We start from the raw sequence: 22663 nt of genomic DNA, 5'->3' as shown, positions 1-22663 counted from the left end.
CAAGACCCCCCTTGAGCTGTGCCCTGCTTTCTTCCCTGGCTTCATCTCCTCTCCCACTACCCCTCCCTTAATCGAATGCTCCAGAACCGTCCCCCTGGGGCCAGCTCCCTCTGCCTGGAAGAACTTTCTCCCAGACGCTTACAGGGGAAGGGTTCTTCCTGTGAACTTTGACGCAAACATCATCCCCCTGGTGCGTTATATAGAGCCGTCATGTCTCCGTGACATGACATGACTTACCCTCCTAGAGTAAGCCAGGTCTGCGGGGAGGTGGCTCGCCATTTATGCATGTAATTTTGTTTTCTCTACAATAATTAGTGTATATGCCCAGGATAAAAGAAAACCTAGAAAAGCATTTCTAAAAAAATCAAATCGACTCTTTTCTTCAGACTATTCTGTTAGTTTCATTTGTTTTCTTCTCCTTCTTTTCATTATTCTTTTTAGAGGGTTCCCAAAGCTAGAAATAGACTGAGCTTTGTTAGATCACCAGGAAGGTCTGTGCCTGCTTTGTGATTCCTTTTAGCAAACGTTTCCTAGGCTAGGCTCTTGAGACAGCTCCCAGCAACAGGTCAGGAGGCTCACAGATGCCCTGAGAAAGACGGGCAGATAAGCCTTTGTAATTCAGCTCAGTAAGTGCAGTCGGAGGGACTGCCCTTGGCCGCTGGCTGTGAGGGCCCAGGTGGAGAAGCAGATTGTGGAGAAAGGAAGCCCTCCGGTTAATCTTCAAGGGTGAGAGGAGCCTGCAGGGTTGGGAGTGGAGTTGAGGGACGGGAAGCTGAGGGTTCTGGGCCAGCAGAATAGCATGCCCCAGCTCCTGGGTCCCAGTGCCTCACACAGTTGGTGTTGAGTGGGTATTTGTAGAATAAATTAAGAGACGAATGGATACATTAAGTCAGTGTTGCCCCTTTGGGGAGCTTTTTATTTGGGGATCCTTTAAGGCTAAATGTTTATGATTTACAAAAAGCACGGACACTTGCATGAGAGTTTCCTAAATTTTCACTCTGCTAGGCATTCATCTTTGGGGTTCGAGTGAGACTGAAATAAATAGAAAAAAACAGGAAGATGATCTTGGTTAGAAAGCAAAGCAAAACAAAAACATCTGTCGACAAAAATAATAAAGTCTTTAATAGGAATAGAAAAGAGTTTTATTTGAACCAAACAGGACCATAGCCCGAAAGACAACCTTTCAGATAACTCTGAGGAACTGATCCCAAGGAGCGTTTTTTTCAGCACAGTTTTATGTCTTGTCAGAGCAACGAACATGAAACAAGTCAGGGATACATTCCTTCAAGGTTTCAAGACACACACACACACACACACACACACACACACACAAACAGAACAGATCAGCACGTACACGACGAGTCCATATGGCCTTGGCACCTGGTTAGGGAATCTTATCATCAAAGGAGAACCAGCATTGGCATCCGAGGAAGGGAGGCATTTCATCTTTATTTTTAACATGGACATTCTTTACTTCTGGTCCGTGCGCCCTTTTCTTTAATAATTAAAGCAGATGTACAATGTATGTTTGATTGGCTACAAACTGGCTGCTCTAGTTAGCATGAAATTCAAGTTAACTCATGTAGAAGCCAGAATGACTTCCCCAGATCTCAACATGTGAACATTTTTTTTTTATCACATCTAACGCCCTCCAGAATTATTTGGGGTACATAATTGACGCTGACATTTGTAAAGGGGAAGATTTGGAAACCACACACAGGGGTGTGAATGTAGCAATTTTAACTTTCCAATACAATGTTTTCTTCTGTTCCCCCCTCCCCCGCAGGCTTCATGATAACCACATTATGTGTATTGTGTGTATTATGTGTATTGTGTGTTGGCAGCTCTGCCTCGGCCCTTGGCTTGTATGTCTCATTCAGAGGCCACAGTGGCCTTGACCTCTGACTCCTGTGGTGTCTCATCAGGCTGAGCCGTTCACGGGAGAGCTTCCCTCCCAACCAATGCTGCCCATCCTCGGAGAGAAACTGCACCAGGTTTTTCACAGTGTCCTGGAAAATCTGAGGAACATCATGAAGGGCTACTGTCTGCCGGAGCCTATTTTTAGCATCAAGGTGGGTCACGTGTGCAGGGTAGGTGTGTATCACACACACGTGCATAGGTCCGTATGAAGAGCCAGGAGATCCCAGAGATCTTTATTGAGGTAAGAAATGAGAAAATGATTCATCCTCTGTTGTTTCTATCAAGGACCCATTCTCAGGAAATTCCTCAGTTTCATTGTAAACATCAGTGTATGTTTCTCTCTGATTATAAACTGTTGCAAAGGGGACATTGCTTTTTGGGGTTGGGTTCAGCTCAACGCTGAGAATGTTCACATAGTAAGTTAAGAAAGGAGTCGATGTGGGTCACCCTCTTAAAGAGACAGCGAGGAAGGGGCTTTGTCCAGAAACACAGCTCTGTTCATCATCCCTTGTTTCTGTAGAGAAACAAGTCCTCAGATTTTCAGACCTCCGTGAAAGACCCATGCTGCTAAACTCAACTGTCAGTAACTATAAAATTGTGCTACATCCCATTCCATCCCAGAAAAGCCAACCACAGTGATGGTGGGCATAGTAATAACTCAGCCCTTGTCCTGTATGTGCTATGTGCCATCTACTACTCTAAGCACTTGAACCTTATTAAGTCATTTCACCATCCCAACAACCTAGGAGGTAAGAACTGTTATTATTTCCATTTTACAGGTGAGGAAACTGAGGCACAGAGAGGCTACAAAATTTGCCTGGTTTCACCCATGAAGAGGCAAAGAGGGGACTTGAACCCTGGCCCTCTAGTTTCAGAGTCCATGCACTTAGCCCCTAGGTTATGCTGCTTAATTGCTAGAATTACAACATTTTTTTAAGTCTTTGCACTTGCCTGTGTATGCATGGTTTCATTTTTAAACCTTACAACCATGTTATGGGGTTGGCGCCGTTATCCTCCCCATTCAAAGACCATCAGCAGTTCTGCTTCCCGGTGAGCCAGAAGCAGTGCAATGCAGCTGTTAAGCGTCTCTGAGTCTGCCTGAGTTTGCATCCTGGCTTTGCTTCCTACTAGCTGGGTGACTTTGGGTAACTTGATTAACCTCTCTGTGTTTCAGTTTCCTCAACTGGAGTCTGCCTGAGTTTGCATCCTGGCTTTGCTTCCTACTAGCTGGGTGACTTTGGGTAACTTAATTAACCTCTCTGTGTTTCAGTTTCCTCAGCTGGAAAATGCGAATAATGATTATTCCTACTTCATAGGGTTGTCTCTGAGGATCAAATGAGAACATGCAAATCCAGGTCCTAGAACAGTGTCTGGCACAAAGCCAGTGTCCCACAAATGTTCGCTTTTCCCAGGGCCTGGTGTTCTATCCCCACACCAGCCTGGCTGTTTGGATGCATGGAGAGGGGAGTGGGGCCTTTCTGGGTCGGGAAACTGGGTGTTCATTCCCCCTGTGGTCAGGGGGCCATTCTACTCTGGACTGTTCCACAGGCCACGGGGTCTAGATCTTTGGCCACTCAAGTGCACGGGGCCTGGATGGGCTGAGTGTGTCAGCCGCCCCGTGGTGGGCGGCCGTCCCCATGCCCCCAGCACAGCCTTGGGCCTACTCTTTGCTCCCCACTGCAGCTGAAGGACTGGGTGCAGAAGCTCCTGATGACCCTCCGGCACCCAACGCTGCCACTGCTGGATCTGCAGGAGATCATGACCAGCGTGTCGGGCCGCATCCCCGCCCCCGTGGAGAAGGCTGTCCGCAGGGTGATGGCCCAGTACGCCAGCAACATCACCTCGGTGCTGTGCCAGTTCCCCAGCCAGCAGGTGGGTGCCCCCCACCCCCACTCCAGCCCCGCTGGGAGCTTGTCTCCCCATCAGTGCGGACGTCCGGTCTCTGATCAAATCGGGCTTCACGAGACCCACTTACAGCCGAGATGCTCGGGACTGAGAGTTTTCTTTCACGCCTTCTCTGCAGAATCGCAGCATTTCCCCCAAAGCAACAGTTGTTTAGAGGAACATAAACAGTTATTAGGCCTCACTCTGTATAACTCGGCTTCGGAACAGGAGTAAGCAGTTGGTGCAAACAGAGTGAGCGTTTTCCAAAAATACGCTGGCTGACACAGTAGAGGACATTGTGAGTTCTTCTTGCCAGCGTGTAGCACTGATTCTCCGCCTCTGCTTTGTGTAAGGTGACGATCTTAGGGCTATACGTATATATAATATTTTTTAAGAATGGAAACCATTCCCGGGTAGTATCAGAAATCTCTAATAATTCTACAATGGCTTCATTTTGCTCTTTTTTGGGGGTGCTTTTATCAGGCATTTTAAAGGAAATCTGCATTTGGAAGAGCCACCTCTACCTTCGTGCCCTCTGCCTGGTTATAAGGGCTGCCTTCCACCATCACCCCACCCACATGTCAGCAATTTTGGGCGCCCGAGGTCAGTGTAAGTCAGTTTATTCCCAGAGGTCAACCTCTAGGTTGGAGAATCGTTCGGCCATAAAAAGGAATGAAATACTGATTCATGCTACCCCAGGGATGAACCTTGAAAGCATGATGCTCAGTGAAAGAAGCTAATCATTAAAGACCGCATGTTGCCTGATTCCATTTATATGAAACATCCAGAACTGGCAAATCCATGAAGAGGAAGTAGATTAGTGGTTGCCAGGGGCTGGGGGCAGGGGGGTTGGCGAGTAGCTGCTAATGGTTATAGGATTTCTTTTGGGGGAGAAGAAAACGCTCTGAAATTGGATAGTGGTGATGGTTGCACAACTCTGTGAATATACTACAAAGCACTGAATTAACTGTACACTTTAAAAGAAGGGGGGTGGAATATGATGGTATATGAATTCTATCTCAGCTAAAAAATAATGAAAACAAAGCTCTCAAGGACCCCAGGTGAGAAAAATACACGTTGCAACCTTCTAAGAATTTGTTATTGATGCAGGTTTTTCATTACATGTTTTTTGTCGCCACAAACAATATGCCGATCGCATTAATTCTAACTGTAAAAATAGGACCCCCATACCCAACACCCTCATGCTCCCTGGGGTTGGAAATTCCTTTCTCCTCTTTCCCCAGAGCATTTGTATTTGTGGAGAGGGATGATACAGTGGTGCGTGTCTTTATGTGATTGTTGTCAGTCTGAGCTCTTGAGTCCTCAAGCCACATGTTGAGTGGGGTGTGCAGAGCTGTTTCTGGGTGGCCAGAGGGCTTTGGGGCTGGAATTCTAAATTTTTTAATGGGATCTCCATGGGAGCCTGTGGTGGGTCCTTCTGGTGACTTCTGCGTGGCAACCAGATTGTGTGGTTTGAGTGGCCAGACCTGTCCTGTTTTCCCATGCAGATAGCCACCATCCTGGACTGCCATGCGGCCACCCTGCAGCGGAAGGCCGATCGGGAGGTCTTCTTCATGAACACCCAGAGCATTGTGCAGCTGGTCCAGAAGTGAGTCCTGGGCCCTCCTTGGGGTGTGGTTATCACACTCAGTTATCCATGTATTGCCCCAGGGTGGTGCTATCTTAAGGGCAGGCTCAAACTGAGAGACAGTACCTGGGGTCCGATACCCCAGTTACAGCCCCAGCACAGCCCTTCCTAACAGCAGAACAAAGCAACACCCTTTACCTCCGTGAATCTCAGTTTGCCAGTCTGTAAAATGGGGATAAAAACACTTCACACACCATAAGTCATTTTGAGCTATGAGCAGATTGATTTTTGTAAAGTGCTGACACATAGTGAGTCCTTGTGGTAGCTTTGATTATGAGACAGTGGGATGAGATGGCTTTATAGGCTGTAAAGGATTATACAGATTATCCTTGCGGTTTTGGGGGATCCTTGCAAAGGAGGAGTTGGCGAAGAATTTGTATTTTATCTTAAGTAGTTCTTGAGCAGGGAGAACTATTCTGGTGATAAAAAGAACTGCCCTTTTGCATGAAAACTCTACCCAGCAAGAAAGCTTTGCCTATAAGGACAGAATCCAAACGTTCTCAGACTTCAACGAATTAATTCAGCACATATTAGCCATGTGCCAGAAGCTATCAGAGGTGCAGAGGATATAGGACTATAGGAAAATGCCGTCCTTTTCAGGGCGCTCCCTGGCTCATGGGGACTCATAATAACAATATAGGATCGCAGCTGAGGAAGGAGATTTGAGTTTGGATTCCTCACAAAGTGAGAGTCACAGCTGAGGGCTAGGAGGGGAATCCCTTCCCCGGAACACTTTGACCGCTAACACTAACCCATCCTTCAGCAATGGAAATGCCTAGGAGAAATGAACAAATGATAAAGGAATCAAATTCCATAGCAGGTTTTTGTGTGTTAAATATAAATCTCAAAGCTCTGTCTTATGTTGTGTTCGTGTGTGTTTTTAAAATCACATCTGAATAAAAGAGTATTTTAGGTTCTTACTCTCTTTTGTTGCCATTTGGTGATGCTGGGCTGAAGCTGCTTTCAGCTTCCCTAAAACTCAGCATCACATTCTCTTAAAAACTCAATTCCCTGTGTTCTGAAATAGTTTAGAAGAGGAAATGGTTTAAGGAACATCCAGGTTACCATTTGGTTTTAAAAGGGAAGTGAAATTTACACAGGGATCTTTGGGTAAATGTCCTTCAAGTTTTGTTTTGTTTTCCAATCTGTCTTTATACATTGAGTGGTTAATTGAAAAATTTTGCTTTTCAACCATGCATGCAAGGCTGACCCCTTTCAGCATCCCAACTCTGTAAGTGTTTTTCCTTCTCTATGGGGACGGGCAGGCATCATCCAAAGGCTCAGGCTTGGCCTCTCATTGGATGTGTGACCTTGGGCAAGTCATTGGTCTCTCTGGCCTGCGGAGTTCTTAGCACAAATGAACTAACTCACACATCCCTCCCAGGCCTAAAGATTAGAGGGAGCAGCCTCCAGTTTCTTTATTAGTGTTTTCTCCTTTTTCAAATCATAAAAGTCCTGGCTGTGGATAACTCCGGCACCCCAGGAAGTGGAGTTGATCACTAAGGCAGCCTTCCCTTCCTCCCCAGATACCGCAGTGGGACCCGGGGCTACATGAAGGCAGTGGTGTTGGATCTCCTGCGAAGATATTTACTGGTTGAGCACCATTTCCAACAAGGCAAGAGTCGCCACCGCAAGCATTGGTGACAAGCCCACGGGGGCAGGAGGGGCCCCGAGCCTTACCCCACGTGGCCTTTTGTCTCCCTGCAGCCCACTACGACAAGTGTGTGATAAACCTCCGGGAGCAGCTGAAACCAGACATGTCCCAGGTGTTGGACTGCATCTTCTCCCACGCGCAGGTGGCCAAGAAGAACCAGCTGGTGATCATGTTGATCGTAAGCAAGAAAAGTCGCCCTTTACCCAGAGTGGGGGTAGCTCAGGGCTCCACCGACTTTTTCTGGAAAGGGCCAGAGAGTAAATGTATTAGATTTAGCCCAGGATATGGTCTCTGTCCTGACCTCTCAATGCTGCTGTGGCACAGTGTAAGCAAATGGGCATGGCTGTGTCCCAATAAAACTTTGCTTATAAAACTAGGCAGTAGGTAGGATATGTTGACCCCTGGGGAAGATCATGACTAACCCACAAAGCACCTGCTGTGTGCCAGGCACTCCTGACATGCTTTACAAATACTAACTTGTTTAATTCCCCCAGCAGCCTTAGGAGGTCGGTACCGTTCTCATCCTCCTTTGACAGAGCACAGAGAGGTGAAATCACTTTCCCAAGGGTACCCAGCTTATAAGTGCAGAGCTGGGATTTGAACCCACAGCGTGGCTCCAGAGTCATGAGCTATGATTAGTCAAGGGGTATTGGATTCCGAGTCTTCTGGTACGGCTTTCACTTTGCCTTCTTGGTGAAGCGTGGAATGTCTTTGTTCTTATTTCTCCTCCTACCGGGTAATAATTAACAATCCTTTATAGCTAAAAATTTTTTTCCTTAACGTGACTTAGAAAATGCAGGATCAGCAGATAGTAGCAGAGACTTGGGCTTGGCTTATAGCAGGAAGGGGTCGGCAGATTTTTTTCTGTAAGGGGCCAGAGAGTAAATATTTCAGGCTTTGGCCATGCAGCCTATGTTGAAACTACTCAGCCCTGTCATTGTAGCGTGAAAGTGGCCACAGACAATATGTGAATGAATGAGTGTGGCTCTGTGCCAATAAAACTTTATTTACAAAACTGGGCAGTGGGCCAGATTTGGGCCTGGGCTTATAGGGCAGTTAACACCCTAACAAGATGGATTCATAAATATTGATATTTTTGTAAAGAATCATTTAAAAATCTCCTAGTGCAGCATGAGATTCTCTTAATCCTGGCTGTACTTGAGAACCACCTGGGGTGGGGATGGGGGAGCTTTTAAAAAATACAGATGCCCAGGCCCCACCCTTGGTCCATTAACTCAGGGTTTCTGTGGATGGGGCCCAGGCATTAGTACTTTCTGAAAGCTTCTCCAATGGGAAGTTTAAACGGGGACTGTATATTAGATAATAATATTGGTTTAGTGTTCAATTTTTGGGGTGTTTTAACAGTTCTACAGTTAGCTGCGGAAAGATCTTTTTTCTCAAGGAGGTACATTCTGAAGTAGTGGGAAGGATCATGGTGTCTGCAGCTGAAAGAGAGAAAGAGAAAAGAGTGAGAGACTGTGTTTGTGTGTACAGGCATGCACGTATGCTTACTAGAAAAGCAAGTGTGAAAGTTTAGCAACTGCTGAATCTGGATAATTTTCAACGTACTGATCTCCTGTAGTTTTGAAGTTCTTCAAAATTAAATTTGGGGGACTTCCCTGGTGGCGCAGGGATTAAGAATCTGCCTGTCAGTGCAGGGGACACGGGTTCATTCCCTGGTCCAGGAAGATCCCACATGCCATGGAGCAACTAAGCCCATGCGCCACAACTACTGAAGCCCGCGAGCCACAACTACTGAGCCCGCATGCCACAACTACTGAAGCCCGCATGGCTAGAGCCTGTGCTCCACGACAAGAGAAGTCACTGCAGTGAGAAGCCCGTGCACTGCAACGAAGAGTAGCCCCCACTCGCTGCAACTAGAGAAAGCCCGTGCACAGCAACGAAGACCCAATGCAGCCAAAAATAAATAAAATTTTAAAAAAATTAAATTTGGGAGGAAGGCTCCCCAAGTGCTTGCAATATGCAGCCAGGATTGGGAACTTAAGACTGAGGACATATCTAGTCTTGGGGGGAATTTCATTGCTAAAATAATATAACCCTTTTCTCAAAGTACCTCCATTGGATGGAGTCTTTTTAAGTGTGAGTGTCTGTAAAACAAAGGATGCCTTTATATAATTTATTACAGTCCACTCACCATTTGTTCATAGGCCAGGGCTTGGGTCTGTGGGTAGTTCTGCTGTTTGCTACTCTTTGTGTACATAATAACTCTCTTTTGGGCACGAAGTTTTTAAAAATAATGTTCATCAGAGGATGGCCTGGGGAAGAGAACGGCCTGGTGGAATGGCCCCCAGATCAGAGAACTAGGGCACTGCCAGGGGCTTCTTTGTGAAGGAGGCTCAAAATGTTGTAGCAGGTGTGGTTTGGGGGTTATATGTGAGATTCATTATTCTTCTGGCTCTCTTGTTTCCATTTGCTAGAAAATGGTGAGTTCTTTGCATTTGATGGTATTTGATGCTTTGGAGATTTTGAGCAAAGACTTGTTAATTGAGTGATTACTTGGAAATGAAGTTTTTTTGAGTCTTTACAGGGAACCTCATTTCTGAACGTCAATTCAGTGGTCACAGGACTTTGCTAGTGACAAAACAAAGAAAACAAACCATGATGCTGTGAGCTAAAATATACGCCATGGGACCACTTCACAAAAGTTAACAAGAAAGAGAGAGAGGGCTTCCCTGGTGGCACAGTGGTTGAGAGTCCGCCTGCCGATGCAGGGGACATGGGTTCGTGCCCCGGTCTGGGAAGATCTCACATGCCGCGGAGCGGCTGGGCCCGTGAGCCATGGCCGCTGAGCCTGCGCGTCCGGAGCCTGTGCTCCGCAACAGGAGAGGCCACAGCAGTGAGAAGTCCACGTACCGCCAAAAAAAAAAAAAAGAAAAGAAAGAAAGAGAGTATTTTAGACTTTTGTGTGTAGAGTGTGGTGGACAGATTTAAAAATTTTTCATACAAAACTTGTCTTGAGTCTTTCCTCTCTTTTTTGTATTTTATTCCTATCTTTGGCCATGCCACACGGCTTGCAAGATCTTTCCCAACCAGGGATTGAACCCAGGCCACAGCAGTGAAAGCCCGGAATCCTAACCACTAGGCCACAGGGAACTCCTGAGTCTTTCCTCTCTTAGAAAACCACTAGCCTGGTTGTTGGACAGCGCCTGCGTCCTGTGCTATCCTTGGAGCCACAGGCTGGTGGAATGATGGAGACTAATGCCACCGCCACTTGATAAAGCAAATCAGAATTTGGGAGGGAGAGAAAGTTTACAATAATTTCCCACGAGATTTCTTCAGCACTGACATGCTATGTGTTTATGTACAAGTGTGAAATATTAACATGTTAAAAGAAGTTTTTTTCTGATTGTAAAAACAGTGTGGTCTCATTCTAATTAGGAAAATGCAGAAGCAGATGCGGAAAAGAATGACCCCTGGCCCCACCACCTGGTGACCACTTGGAGAACGGCCTGGTGCAAGGAAGGGGGGGTGTGATGCCCAGGCATTCAGATTCCCAGCATTCATTGTTCTGTCTTTGTGGGTATTGAGGGAGTATAAGCTCTGAGCCATTACCAAGCCCTTCTTGCATTTAGGGCATAAGAGGAGTTGCAACGACCAGTCGCATGCGGCCCTGGTCTCCAGCAGAAAGGTCCCTTGTTCAGAAGCAGAGAGGAGGGGTGCACATAGGAACCCTCATCCCTCCCTCTTCTGCAGGTTCCACCTCTAGATCTTCTCTCTTGCAGGAAGCCTCCCTTGACCTCTCCAGGCCCTAGATGCTCCCCTCACACCGGGGCTCCTGGAGGGTAGCTTACACACCCTCACCAAAGCCTCCCATGTGGCCCTGATTCTTTGTTCATACCTGCCTCTATTTCCCCTCATCGCTCTTCTCTGAAACTGAGCTCCATAAGTCAGGCAACAATGTTTAGAGGAAAGAGGGAGAGGCCATAGGGACAGGAGAGCCCTGGGTTCAAATCTGGCTCTGTCTTACACATGCTTGGTAGCCTTGGGGCAAGGCACGTTGCCTCTCCAAGCCTCAGTTTCCTCATCTGTAAAATAGGAATCATATAGTAACTTGTCAGTGGGTTGGGGGCATTTGAGGAAATGAGTGGAAAGGGTCTAGCTGCTTGCCCGGCCATAGTAAGTACCTGATAAGTGCTGGCCATTAATAGTAATGCAGGCAGAGACTTTGTTGTCTTTTTCTTCATGCCAGGAATTTAGGGCATGTTTTGGGGTGGATGAATGGGAGAGTGAATGAATAGGGGGGTACTTGGTGGAGAGTGGCTAAAGGTATGTGTATCCTACTGTGCAGGTTTGCGGGGGCAGCCACCCCCCCACCCCCCTGGCCAAGGGTGAATGCTGGCCTGTTTCCTTCTGGTAGAACAGAGAGCCATTTGGATTTTGTTTCTCTCCCCCAAAGGATGAGCTCTGTGGCCCAGACCCTTCCCTGTCAGATGAGCTGACCTCCATCCTCAGCGAGCTCACTCAGCTGAGCAAAAGCAAGCACTGCAAGGTGGCCCTCAGAGCCAGGCAGGTAGGGTCGCCAGCCGTGGTCCCCACTGCGCATGAGGTCACAGGGTGCCGTCGCTCCCCACGCGCGGCCCCCACCGTGCATGTCCCCTCTGCTGCAGGACCCGCCCCTTGGCTCCTCCCCATGAGGATGGCTCACCCCAGCCCCTCTGTCCCCTCCCCCTGCAGGTCCTGATTGCCTCCCACCTCCCCTCCTATGAGCTGAGGCACAACCAGGTGGAGTCCATTTTCCTGTCTGCCGTCGACTTGTATGGCCACCAGTTCTGCCCGGAAAACCTCAAGGTGAGGCCATCTCCATCCATCCACTTGGCAGAGAGCACATGCTGTGGCCCAGGTGGGGCCTGGGGGTGGGGAAGCGGGCTCCCCCTTCCCTCGATGGGTTGGCACTCGGGTGCAGGGCACAGTTGCCAACTCCAGTGGTTTAGTCCAGTGTGGCCAGGGCTGCCCAGGGGAGGCTCTGGGAGAGGTTGAGTCCTGCAGGATGGGCAGGGCCTCAGGCAGCAAGGCTCTCCCAGGAGGTGTGATGTTAAAAATTCATGTGTGATGGAACTTATTGGAAGCTGGGAGCACTCACATGGTTGGGTCATGGCTTCATCTTCCCAGGGCTCCCCCACCCCCTAAATCTGCCTCATTCACAGGCTTCCAGGCACCCCCTCCACATCTGGAGCTGGGAGCCCTGGGAACAGTCACCCCAGAACTGCCTCCATGTTCAGATCTCATGGGCCTGGGAAATGGGCAACGTTTCGTGATAACAACACGACCAGCCTCCTTCCCTGCCCCCATCCCTCCTGCTTATCTGACTGCTGGTTAGAACTTGTTAACATTCCCTTTTTCTTCTTTTTCCCCCTTCCATTTCCTGTAGAAATTAATACTCTCAGAAACGACCATATTTGACGTCCTGCCCACTTTCTTCTATCATACTAACAAAGTCGTCTGCATGGCATCCTTGGAGGTAAGTAGGAGAGAGGCCCCCATAACAGCACCAGTACTGACCATGCCGGTCCTAACATCCACTGCCCGCCTGCCACATGCCTGACCCTGGGCCACGTGCCTGGCAAACGTGATCTTATCATTCTCTGTACAAGGTAGGTCCTGTTACTTACACCTGTCTCACGGAGAAGAGAACGGAGGCTCAGAGAGGTGAAGCAACTTGCTCAAGGTCACACAGCTAGGAAGTAGCAAAACCAGGATTCACATTAGGTCTGTCTTAGTCCAGAGTCCTTGCTGGTAAGCCCTGCTATCTTTTGTGCCCTTCCAGCCTCTTCCGGACCAGGCACAGTTAAATATGAACTCCCAAGGGCCAAGTCTGAGGCACTTCATCCAAACTTTCCAACTCACTTGCCTTAGATACCTTTGAAAGAGTTTTCCACTTGGAACTATGAGAGCCGGAAGTTGCCTAGGTAACAATTTAAGGTGACCTCCCTGTGTGTCAGGCAGAGATGAACATGAGCAGTGGTGAAACCTGGATTAGAGCCAGGTTGTCTGCTCCCGCTCTGGTCTTCCTGAATTCAGGGGCTGGGAGGTGTTTGGTTAATTTCAGGGCATCACGACGTTTCATCTGCTTTTCAGAATCCTTTCAAGGAGTTAGGAGATGATGGGTGTTTTCAACTTGACTGTCTTCCCCTGGTGATTTCTCCTCATTTCTTTTTTTTTTTTTTTTTTTTTTGCGTTACGCGGGCCTCTCACTGCTGTGGCCTCTCCTGTTGCGGAGCACAGGCTCCGGACACGCAGGCTCAGCGGCCATGGCTCACGGGCCCAGCCGCTCCGTGGCATGTGGGATCCTCCCGGACCGGGGCACAAACCTGTATCCCCTGCATCGGCAGGCGGACTCTCAACCACTGCGCCACCAGGGAAGCCCTCTCCTCATTTCTTTACCTTCTGAACTTGGAGTCTCAGTCCCCTGTGGTGCCCACTCTTCTGCCATCTTTTAGACCCCATGGGTCACCCATCCTGATGCCAGAAGGTTGACTGGGTCTCCATGGAGACCATTTTGGGCTTGTAAGCATGTTACAGCCACTGTCTCTGGGCCTGCAATTTTTACCCCTCCCCTGGTTTCAACTCCAAGAACCCCTCCAGGCCCCACTCTTTGTTCGCAGCAGTGAGACCTAATACAACTCTTAAGTAGCTACCAAGTGTTTTCCCCCTGTCTTCAAGTTTCACCAGTAATTATTGAGACCTACTGTATTCCAGTTGCTGGGGATACATTAGAGAATAACCATAGTCTCTGCCTTAGTGGAGCTTCTCTGGCTGGGGAGAGACACACACTCAGTATTTCTTTAATTATACATGTGATAGGGCCACAAAGGGAAAATGCAGGCCGTGATGAGAATTGCACAGCAGTACTTAACCTTACCAGGGGGTTCGACTCAGGCTTTGATGAGAAAGTGACATGAAAGCGTCTGAAGAGCAAGTAGGAATTGGTGGGAGGGAGAAGCAGAGAGATTCCAGTCAGCAGCGTATGCAAAGGTCCAAGCTGTGTGACCTCTGGCAAGTTGCTTTCCTTCTCTGGACTCTTAGATTCTTGCACTTTAGATAGGGATAGTGATGCTGACCTCACAGGATGAGTAAGCATCAGATGTGAGTATTGATCACCATTGTCACCCATCATCCAAACACCTGTCCTATTTAGGGGGTCCTAAGTCAGATAGAAAGCAGCAGCCCACCTTCCCCACTTAATAAAGTGCTGAATCCCATTTATTTCTGTTAGTGATTTTTCTAGGATGCTTTCTTTACATGTTCCATCACTTTGTTGGGCAGTTTTATTGAATAGAATCCAACCTTTTCTTCATGACTCAAGATGAGCGTTGTAAACATAAGGTTTTCACTTGGCCTCTTGAGTTGCGTAGAGTTTTTTCCCCGCTTAAAATGTGTCTGGTGCTCCCAGACCATGCCCAGGGTCACTGATTCTCCAGGAAGACTCCCAGGACTCAGCATATAGATGTGCTCACAGTTGTGATTTATTACAGCAAAAGGATACAAAGCACAGTCAGCAGAGAGAAAGTGCTCATGGGGTGAAGGCCAGGGGACACCACACACAAGCTTCCAGTGGTCCTCCAGGCACTTTTAATTCCTTGACAAACAAATTATGGCAGCTCATGTAAAAGTTGTCTACCACAGAAGCTCATTAGAGACTTAGCACCCACAGTTTTATTGGGGGCTGGTCACATAGGCACTCTCTGCCTGACACATACCAAAATTCTAAACTCCCAGGAAGAAAACACATGTTCAACATAAATCATACTGTTTGCATAGTTTAGGCAACGTCAACCATTCTTATCTGGGAATGGTGGGAATCCTCCCTAAATCTGAGTTCTTAGTTGCTAGCAAAAGGGCAGCCTTGCAAGCAGGCCTTTCAAAGGATAGCAATTAGGCCTGCTGTGCTAACTTTTGCTGCACAGTCCCTGGCTTCCCTATTCAATTAAAAAAATTCCCAATGCTTAGACTCTAGAACCGTGTGGTCCAATACGTCAGCCACTGGCCACACATGGCTTTTGAGCACTTGCAGTGTGGCCAGTCTGATCGAGCTGTGCTTGAAGTGTAAGATACACACTGGATTCCAAAGACTCAGTATGGAGAAAGAATTTAAAATATCTTAATTTTTTTAAATTGATTACATGTTGAAATGATAATGTTTTAGGTATTGGGGATGACATGAAATGTATTATTAAAATTATATTTAACCTCTTGCCTTTTTTTAAGTATCAACTGGAAAATCTGAAATTGATTTAAAATTGCCTTCGTGGCCTGTGTTGTATTTCTGTTGGACAGTGTTACTCTAGAGCAGGAGTCAGCAAACTATAGTCCGTGGGCCACATCTGGCCCACTGCCTGGTTTTGTAAATAAAGTTTTATTGGAACACAGCCACGCCCACTCATTTACATATTGTCAGTGGCAGGAATGTATGCCCCCTGTAGTGGAAGCATGGAGTCTTAACTGCCAGGGAAGTCCCTACAACAGCAGAATTGAGTAGTTGTGATAAAGATATATTCCACAAAAGCCTGAAATATTTACTATCTGGTCCTTTGCAGAGAAAGTAGCATCCTGAAGAGTGAGCAAATTTGCTGTTAGCTACCGCTTTAGGGATCATGTTTCAAGATCGTTTCTGGGACCCTTCAGCCTGAGTTTTCGCAGGTGTTGAGGGCACTCTGTCAGCTGTGCTTCTGTTTCGTTAGGTTTATGTGCGGAGGGGCTACATCGCCTATGAGTTAACCAGCCTGCAGCACCGGCAGCTCCCGGACGACACCTGCGTGGTGAAATTCCAGTTCATGCTGCCCTCCTCCCACCCAAACCGGTACAGAGTGGTACCCACCTGGGGGGCCAGCTTGTGCTTCTTTTCTCCCTGACCACTGTAGCCCTGTTTCTGGAGGGACCCAGCAGGGATGTCTGGGAACTGTTGGGAAGACATCAGGTGCACCACTTCCCCACCCTGGCATCTCCCCCCATCTTTGTTCCCTCATCTGTAAGATGGAGATAGCCCAGTGCTTATCTCCGGTAGCCACTGCCCACCTGTGGGATATCGAAATTAAAGTGCATTACAATTAAATTAAAAATTCAGTTCCTCGGTTATACCAGCTGCATTTAAAGTGTGCACTAGCCACAAGCTCACATGTGGCTTGTGGCTGCCATGTTGGACGTTGTGGTTCTAGAACATTCCGTCACTGCAGAAAGTTCTATTGGACAGAGTTGTCCAAGACCACGATGAAAAGTAAATGAAATAAGGCAAAGACAGCATTTAGGGCTGTGCCTGGCATGCAGAAAATTGATGAATATTAAGGGTCCCTTTGAAGTTCATGACTGATACTATTATTACCGTCTGATGGCATGACGTGGGTCGGGCTCTATGCTGAGTGCTTCCACACTCTATTTCATTCAGACTTATTCCCCACCCCCAAAAAAGAATTGTGACATTTTCCCAATTGAGAGAAAAGGGGACTGACTCTTTGGGGGCCTGGAATCATTTTGGGGGTCTGTGGGAAGGGTGGTGTAAGAACTTTTGAACTTGTCCGCCCCTGAGGAGGAATTCTTTCCCTTTGGATTGCATTGTCACAGCAGTTCAAGCCCGTTAGGAAAGGGGGGCCGCCCTCTGAAGGCCGGGGGTCACTCACGCCTTGTTTCTTGGAAGAACCTACATGGGTGTCCAGGTTATTGGTTGTGACCCTCAGTATAGACACAGGGTGTTATCAGCCAGGGAGATGTTGAGGACCCTAGAGGGCTTCCCTGACTGTTTCAGGCCCTTGCCATTGCTGTAGGCTGGGAGGGCCAGGAGCTTACTTGGGACCTGTGGCCTCAGCTGCCTCCACAGCCCTGCTCTTGCAGGCCTCTGGGAAGGTCATGAGGGGTGAGGTCTCACCGCCCAGCAGGGCCTGGCTGGACCCTCCACACCTGTGTCTGTAGAGCCAGGCACGTTGTGAATTGGGTCTTGAGACCAGAGGGGAGGTCAGGCGAGAGGCCAGCAGGACTTAGGTCCAGGCCCAAGGGGCGCTGAGCATGGCCAGAGCCGGGGAACTCAAGAACACAGCCATGCCCGAGGGGCTGTTGTCCTAGTTCCAGAAAAGTAGCTGGTGAGGCCAAACCTTTCCATGTTTTTTTCCAAGAGAAGCAGGAAAGCTAGACTTTAAAAAGAAAATCAAATCCTCAACTTTTCAGTGTGAACAGGTAGTCAGTGTATAAGGAATATATTAAAAATGCTGTGCGCACCGGCATCTGTCTGGAGCCACAGGGTCCATCTGTGGGCCGAATTCAGCCCATGCTGCCACACCAGTGTGTTACCCCTGCATTCAGCTGTCTGGGAGCAGGGGACCTGGCGGATGGTTTCAGGGGTATCCAACAGGAAGGCACACACAGGCCCTGCCCCACCTGGATTGGGGGTCCCCAAGAGCACCCATGGTTTCTAGAATTCACTAGGAAAATTTCCAGGATTCAGTATATTCATGCCTGTGACTGTGATTTATTATAATGAAAGGCACAAAGCCCAGTTAGCAAAGGGAAAAGGGGCATGGCGTCAAGTTCAGAGGAAGCCAGCGCAAGGTCCCAAGAGTCCTCTCCCAGTGGAATCACCCAGGACATGCTTCATTCTCCCAGCAGGGAGTTGTGATGGTGTGTGTGCAGTGTCGTCCAGCAGCTGGTTACAGGCTCAGCGCCCAGGGTTTTCACAGGGAGCTGGTCACGTGGGCACCCTCTGCTGAGCATGTACCAAAATCCTAGAGTCCAGAAGGAAAGCTCAGCATAAACCACACCGTACAAGCAACATGGGCACAGTGAGCCTCCCTCATCATTTAGGGAGTGGGGGCAACCCCAAGTTCCTGGACGCCAGCCAAGGGCCAGCCTTGCCAGTAGGTCCCTTTTTCAGGAGAGTAACTCAGGCCTGCTCTATTGACTCTTTTCTGCCCCCATCTGATGAGCAACCCCTCCTTTGCTTGATTCCAGGCCCCTATCCTAACTACCCGGGGGACCCATTTGGATTTGCTCCGGGTGTGCAGCCAGTCCTGGGGGCAGTGGCCACCTAAACTCCAATGGGCTGCTGGCCTGGGGGTCAGTTTTGGTTTCTGGCCCTGTCTGTAGGGCGGGTTTGATGGAGGGGAGGGGTTAGGGGAGCAGAGGCCTGGAATGTCTTTCAGAACCAAGGCTGGCCCTTCACCGGCCGCCGGGGGCTGGGGCTCTCCCGGAGGAATTGGCGCTGAGTGCATTCTTACTCTGTGGCTGAGTTCACTACTGTGGATTTATCAGGCGACCATGTTGGAATTGGACTTGCGTGCATGCACGTACCGTTCATTCATTTATTCATTCACATGTGGAGCTCTTGCTCTACACCAGGTCCTGAGGAATCAGATGAGACTCCCCAGCCCCTGTCGCTCTATCCCATCCCTTCCACCCCGATTCTAAGCCCCCCTCTTTCAGAAGCCTCTAATGTGGCGCTGGCTCACCGAAGCTTCCAGGGCAGGAACAGCTCTTGGGGCTAGATCCACGGGTGGCTGCCTCACCCCCTACTTCCCACCCCTCTGCAGGATGGCCGTACCCATCAGCATCACCAACCCCGAACTGCTGAGGCACAGCACGGAGCTCTTCATGGACAGTGGCTTCTCCCCCAAGTCCCAGCGGATGGGGGCCATGGTTGCCTTCCAGAGATTCGAGGATTTCACCAGGTACCCAGTGTGGCTCAGTCTCCCCAGAACACCCCATGCACAGGGGTTGAGTGAGCTTCCCCTGACCCCCACCCATTCATTGCACACACAGGTGGGGGTGGCCCAGACACATGGCACAGCGAGTTAATAATAACGGAATAATAATATCATCAAAAGTGTGGGCTTTTGTGTCAGCACCTCCTGCTTTTGAATTCTGGCTGTGCACTGCTTCCTGACTATAAGACTCTGAACAAATGATTTCTTTCTGTACCTTCGTTTTCTCATCTGTATAATGGGCATAAGAGAAGGACTTACTTCGTAGGGTCACAAGGAAAATTAAATGAATAATACATATAAAATATTGTTTTTAAACTATAGTTAATATGTAAATAACATGCTCAAAAATGTCAGCATCGTTGCCCTTTTTTCATCTTGGTCCTGTATATTATGCATCATGCTTGGATTATCTTATATGTTCACAGCAGCCTTGGGAGGTGTAGTGGTTACTTTTGTTATCCTCAGTTGACTCAGAGGAGTGAGATGAGGTTGCAAGGGTCTACCAACCAGTAAAAGGGGGACCCCAGCCATGCCCCCAAAGTGTTGGGAATCATTTCTTTTATTCACCATCTCAAATCACATAGGTTCATTCTTCCCTTTCGGGAAAGACCCCATCGATGGTGCCTTGGACCTAGTCAGGAACCACAGGAATTCTGCACAGATTTGGATGTGCTTGCAGAGTGGTGGTTGGGAAAGAGTGAGGGTTGGGCCTGACCTATCACCGTGTGGGGCAGCGGCCCCTCAGCCCTCCCTCTCTGCCCCGTGCCCCCAGGAACTTTGATGAGGTCATTTCCTGCTTTGCCAACGTGCCCAAGGACATCCCTCTCTTCAGCAAGGCCCGTACTTCCCTGTACTCCGAGGATGACAGCAAGGTGAGTGTCTGAGCAGGAAGCAAGCCGAGGAGGGGGCGCGCTGGGGCCCTGGGCCCTTCTACTGGCTACCCTTGGTTTTCTCTCCCAGAGCCTCCGAGAAGAGCCGATCCACATCCTGAACGTGGCCATCCAGTACGCAGACTACCTGGAGGACGAGCAGCTGGTGCCTATTTTCCGGACGTTTGTTCAGTCCAAGGTACGCTGGGCAGCCTCTGGTTCTGGGTCCCTGGAGAAGGAGGAGGGGCTGTCTTGGTGAGGTGTCCATGTGCCCAAGTCACTTACATAAACAACCATGTATGCATATAACTGTGGGTTGGTTTTATACACATGTGGTGGCCATTGCCGGCATGGATTCTTACCCAGCAGTAGGGACAGCTGTTGCATATGCTTAATGACCCCAGCTGCAAACAGATGTGGAGCAGCTTGGCAAGTGTAGGTAGTAGAACTATGGGGCAGGTGCTGTGTGACCTCCAGCAGGTTACTTTATCTCTCTGATCCTTAAGTTTTCCCATCTGTAACATGGGATACTTAAGCTCATAAATTAATCAAATCTGCCAGGCACACTGTATAGCTGTTAGTTCTTTACCCTCCTGACTTGGTCTCGACCACTTGGAAATTTTTGGCTGTTGCTTTTTAGTGTATTTATCTGTATATGTGTTGTATCCCCCACGTTATTCTGATGGGAGGGACACCTCTTACCTCCTCTGACTTGGTGTCCCTCAGAGGACCTGGCCTGGTGCTTCCTAGGCAGGAGGTGTTGGGTGAATAATGCACAGATGATGCCATGAAAGCTTAGGGGTATTATTGTTAGTGATGTACTTAGCCTTATGTGATTGATTAATCAACAGTGTAATGATGTGCATTGTAGAAAATGTTGAAGGGGCAGACGGATCTGAAAAGCTTGCCCCGCCATCCAGGGCAGTGACTGTGAGGATCCTGGTATATTTCCCTCTAGCCTGTTTCTTAACATAGCTGATGTCCTTACTGGACTTTGAGCTTGGCATCCCATGGCTTAGATAAGGCAGCGTTTGAGCTGTTGGCAGTTTGCCTGCCCCCTAACCAAATCAGACGATGCTCAAGATACTTGGTGGTTCTTCCCCCGAGGGGGCAGTGGAGGGGTGTCAGAATCACCTGTGAATGGCCGTGCTATGGGGGGCAACGTGGCTGTGTGTGGGAAGGAGACAGTTCTCTACATTTCGACCCAGGAGGATATGCATGAACTAGAAAAGATTAAACGTATGTGTCTCTGTACAAATAAGTGTTTATACACGGCATACCAAAGAGAGGAAAGTTAGCAGAATATACACCTACCAGGAGAGTGGGAGACATTTTAATGTTCCATATTTCTATATTATTTTAAAATTTTTGCACTAAGCAGATACATACGTACACATTCGCAGACACGTACACACACCTGTACGTTCACGCACACCTTTAATTGAGAACAGTAATCAGGCTCCCAGTAGAATCCTCTTCATTTTCCAATTTATCCTGTTTTCTTTGCAACCTGCATTCTGTTAAGTGTTTTTTTGATTATGTCTCCTTACCTCTTTCTGAAATGGGCTAGGACTATTCATTTCTCCTAGTAATTTTCCTTATCACATGGAGAAATTTTAAAATATCCTTATTTTCTGGTCTTCTGGGTTTTTTTCCTTTCCCCAGAGAACTATACATAATAGTATTTATTTCGTTTAGGGAGCAACTAAAAACAGTTTAGTACTTTTCTTGGGTAATTTTTGACTGAAGTCAAATATACACAGAAGTGCACAAATCATTAATGTACAGCCTGATGAATTTTCACAGGGAATTCCCAAGTGTGACCAACATTCAGATCAAGAAATGAATGTTCTGCCCTCTTCTTGAGCCTCTTCCCATCACTACGTCTCCCCCGCCAGAGATAACCAACCAGTATCCTGACTTCTAATAGTAGAGATTAGTTTTGTCTAGTTTAGAGTTTTGTATAAACTAAAGCATGTGGTTTGTACTTTTTTGTGTCAGGCTTTTTTATTCAGCTTGTCGTCTTTTTTTTTTTTTAAATACAGCAGTGCCCCATCCCACCAATTTCATTAAAGAGTTCATGAAATGTTAAGATATATATATATATGTAATATGTATGTATATATATATATATATATTAATAGCTTTACTGAATATAATTCACTTAGCACACCATTCCCCCATTTAAAGTGTACAATTCAGTGCTTATTAGTACAGTAATCCCCTTTTCTGCAGTTTTGTTTTCTGCAGTCTTAGTTTCCCATAGTCCACCGCAGTCTGAAAATATTAAATGGAAAATTCCAGAAAATTTTAAGTTTAAGCAATTTGTAAGTTTTAAGTTGTGTGCCGTTCTGCGTAGTGTGATGAAACTTCGTGCCATCCTGCTCCGTCCTGCCCGGATGTGAATCATCCCTCTGTCCAAGCGTAGCCGCCCGTTAGTCACTTAGTAGTCAGCTCGGTTATCCCATCAACTGTCATGGTATTGCAGTACTCATGTTAAGTCACCCTTATTTTACTTAATTATGCCGCCAAAGCACAAGTGATGCTGGCAACTCGGACATGCCGAAGAGAAGCTGTCAAGTGCTTCCTTTAAGTGAAAAGGTGAAAATTCTTGACTTAATAAGGAAGGAAAAAAAAATGTATGCTGAGTTGCTAAGATCTATGGTAAAACCGGGTCTTCTATCCATGAAATTGTGAAGGAGGAAAAAAGAAATGCATGCTAGTTTTGCTGTCACACCCTAAGTTGCAAACATTACGGCCACAGTGAGTGATCAGTGCCTAGTTAAGACGGAAAAGGCATTAAATTTGTACAGGAAAATATCTTGAGAGCCCACATTCACATAACTTTTATTACAGTATATGGCTATAATTGTTCTATTTTGTTATAATTATTGTTAATCTCTTACTGTGCCTAATCTATAAATTAAACTTTATCATAAGTATGTATATATAGGAAAAAACATAGTATGTATAGGGTTTGGTC

At 47.6% G+C, this 22663-nt stretch overlaps 1 protein-coding gene across 3 annotated transcripts in view; it reads left to right on the top strand.

Annotated features, from left to right (window-relative positions):
* Positions 1-22663, top strand: part of ACACB (acetyl-CoA carboxylase beta) — a gene marked incomplete at its 5' end in the record, with an annotated part of 98231 nt that overhangs the window by 46947 nt on the left and 28621 nt on the right. For 2 of the 3 annotated variants that reach the window (XM_079717852.1, XM_079717853.1), the window contains 12 exons: positions 1926-2072; positions 3604-3792; positions 5313-5413; positions 6979-7067; positions 7160-7284; positions 11524-11637; positions 11802-11915; positions 12496-12585; positions 15806-15924; positions 18638-18775; positions 19584-19683; positions 19772-19879. In XM_079717852.1, the coding sequence (XP_079573978.1) occupies positions 1926-2072; positions 3604-3792; positions 5313-5413; positions 6979-7067; positions 7160-7284; positions 11524-11637; positions 11802-11915; positions 12496-12585; positions 15806-15924; positions 18638-18775; positions 19584-19683; positions 19772-19879 (1434 nt within the window). The remainder of the gene's footprint in view (positions 1-1925; positions 2073-3603; positions 3793-5312; positions 5414-6978; positions 7068-7159; positions 7285-11523; positions 11638-11801; positions 11916-12495; positions 12586-15805; positions 15925-18637; positions 18776-19583; positions 19684-19771; positions 19880-22663) is intronic. The other variant, XM_079717854.1, reaches the window with a different exon arrangement.

This window comes from Hyperoodon ampullatus (assembly GCF_949752795.1).
Source record: "Hyperoodon ampullatus genome assembly, chromosome: 13".
Taxonomy (NCBI): domain Eukaryota; kingdom Metazoa; phylum Chordata; class Mammalia; order Artiodactyla; family Ziphiidae; genus Hyperoodon; species Hyperoodon ampullatus.
The sequence above is the reverse complement of the archived record's forward strand: the minus strand, read 5'-3'. Positions and strand labels throughout refer to the sequence as shown.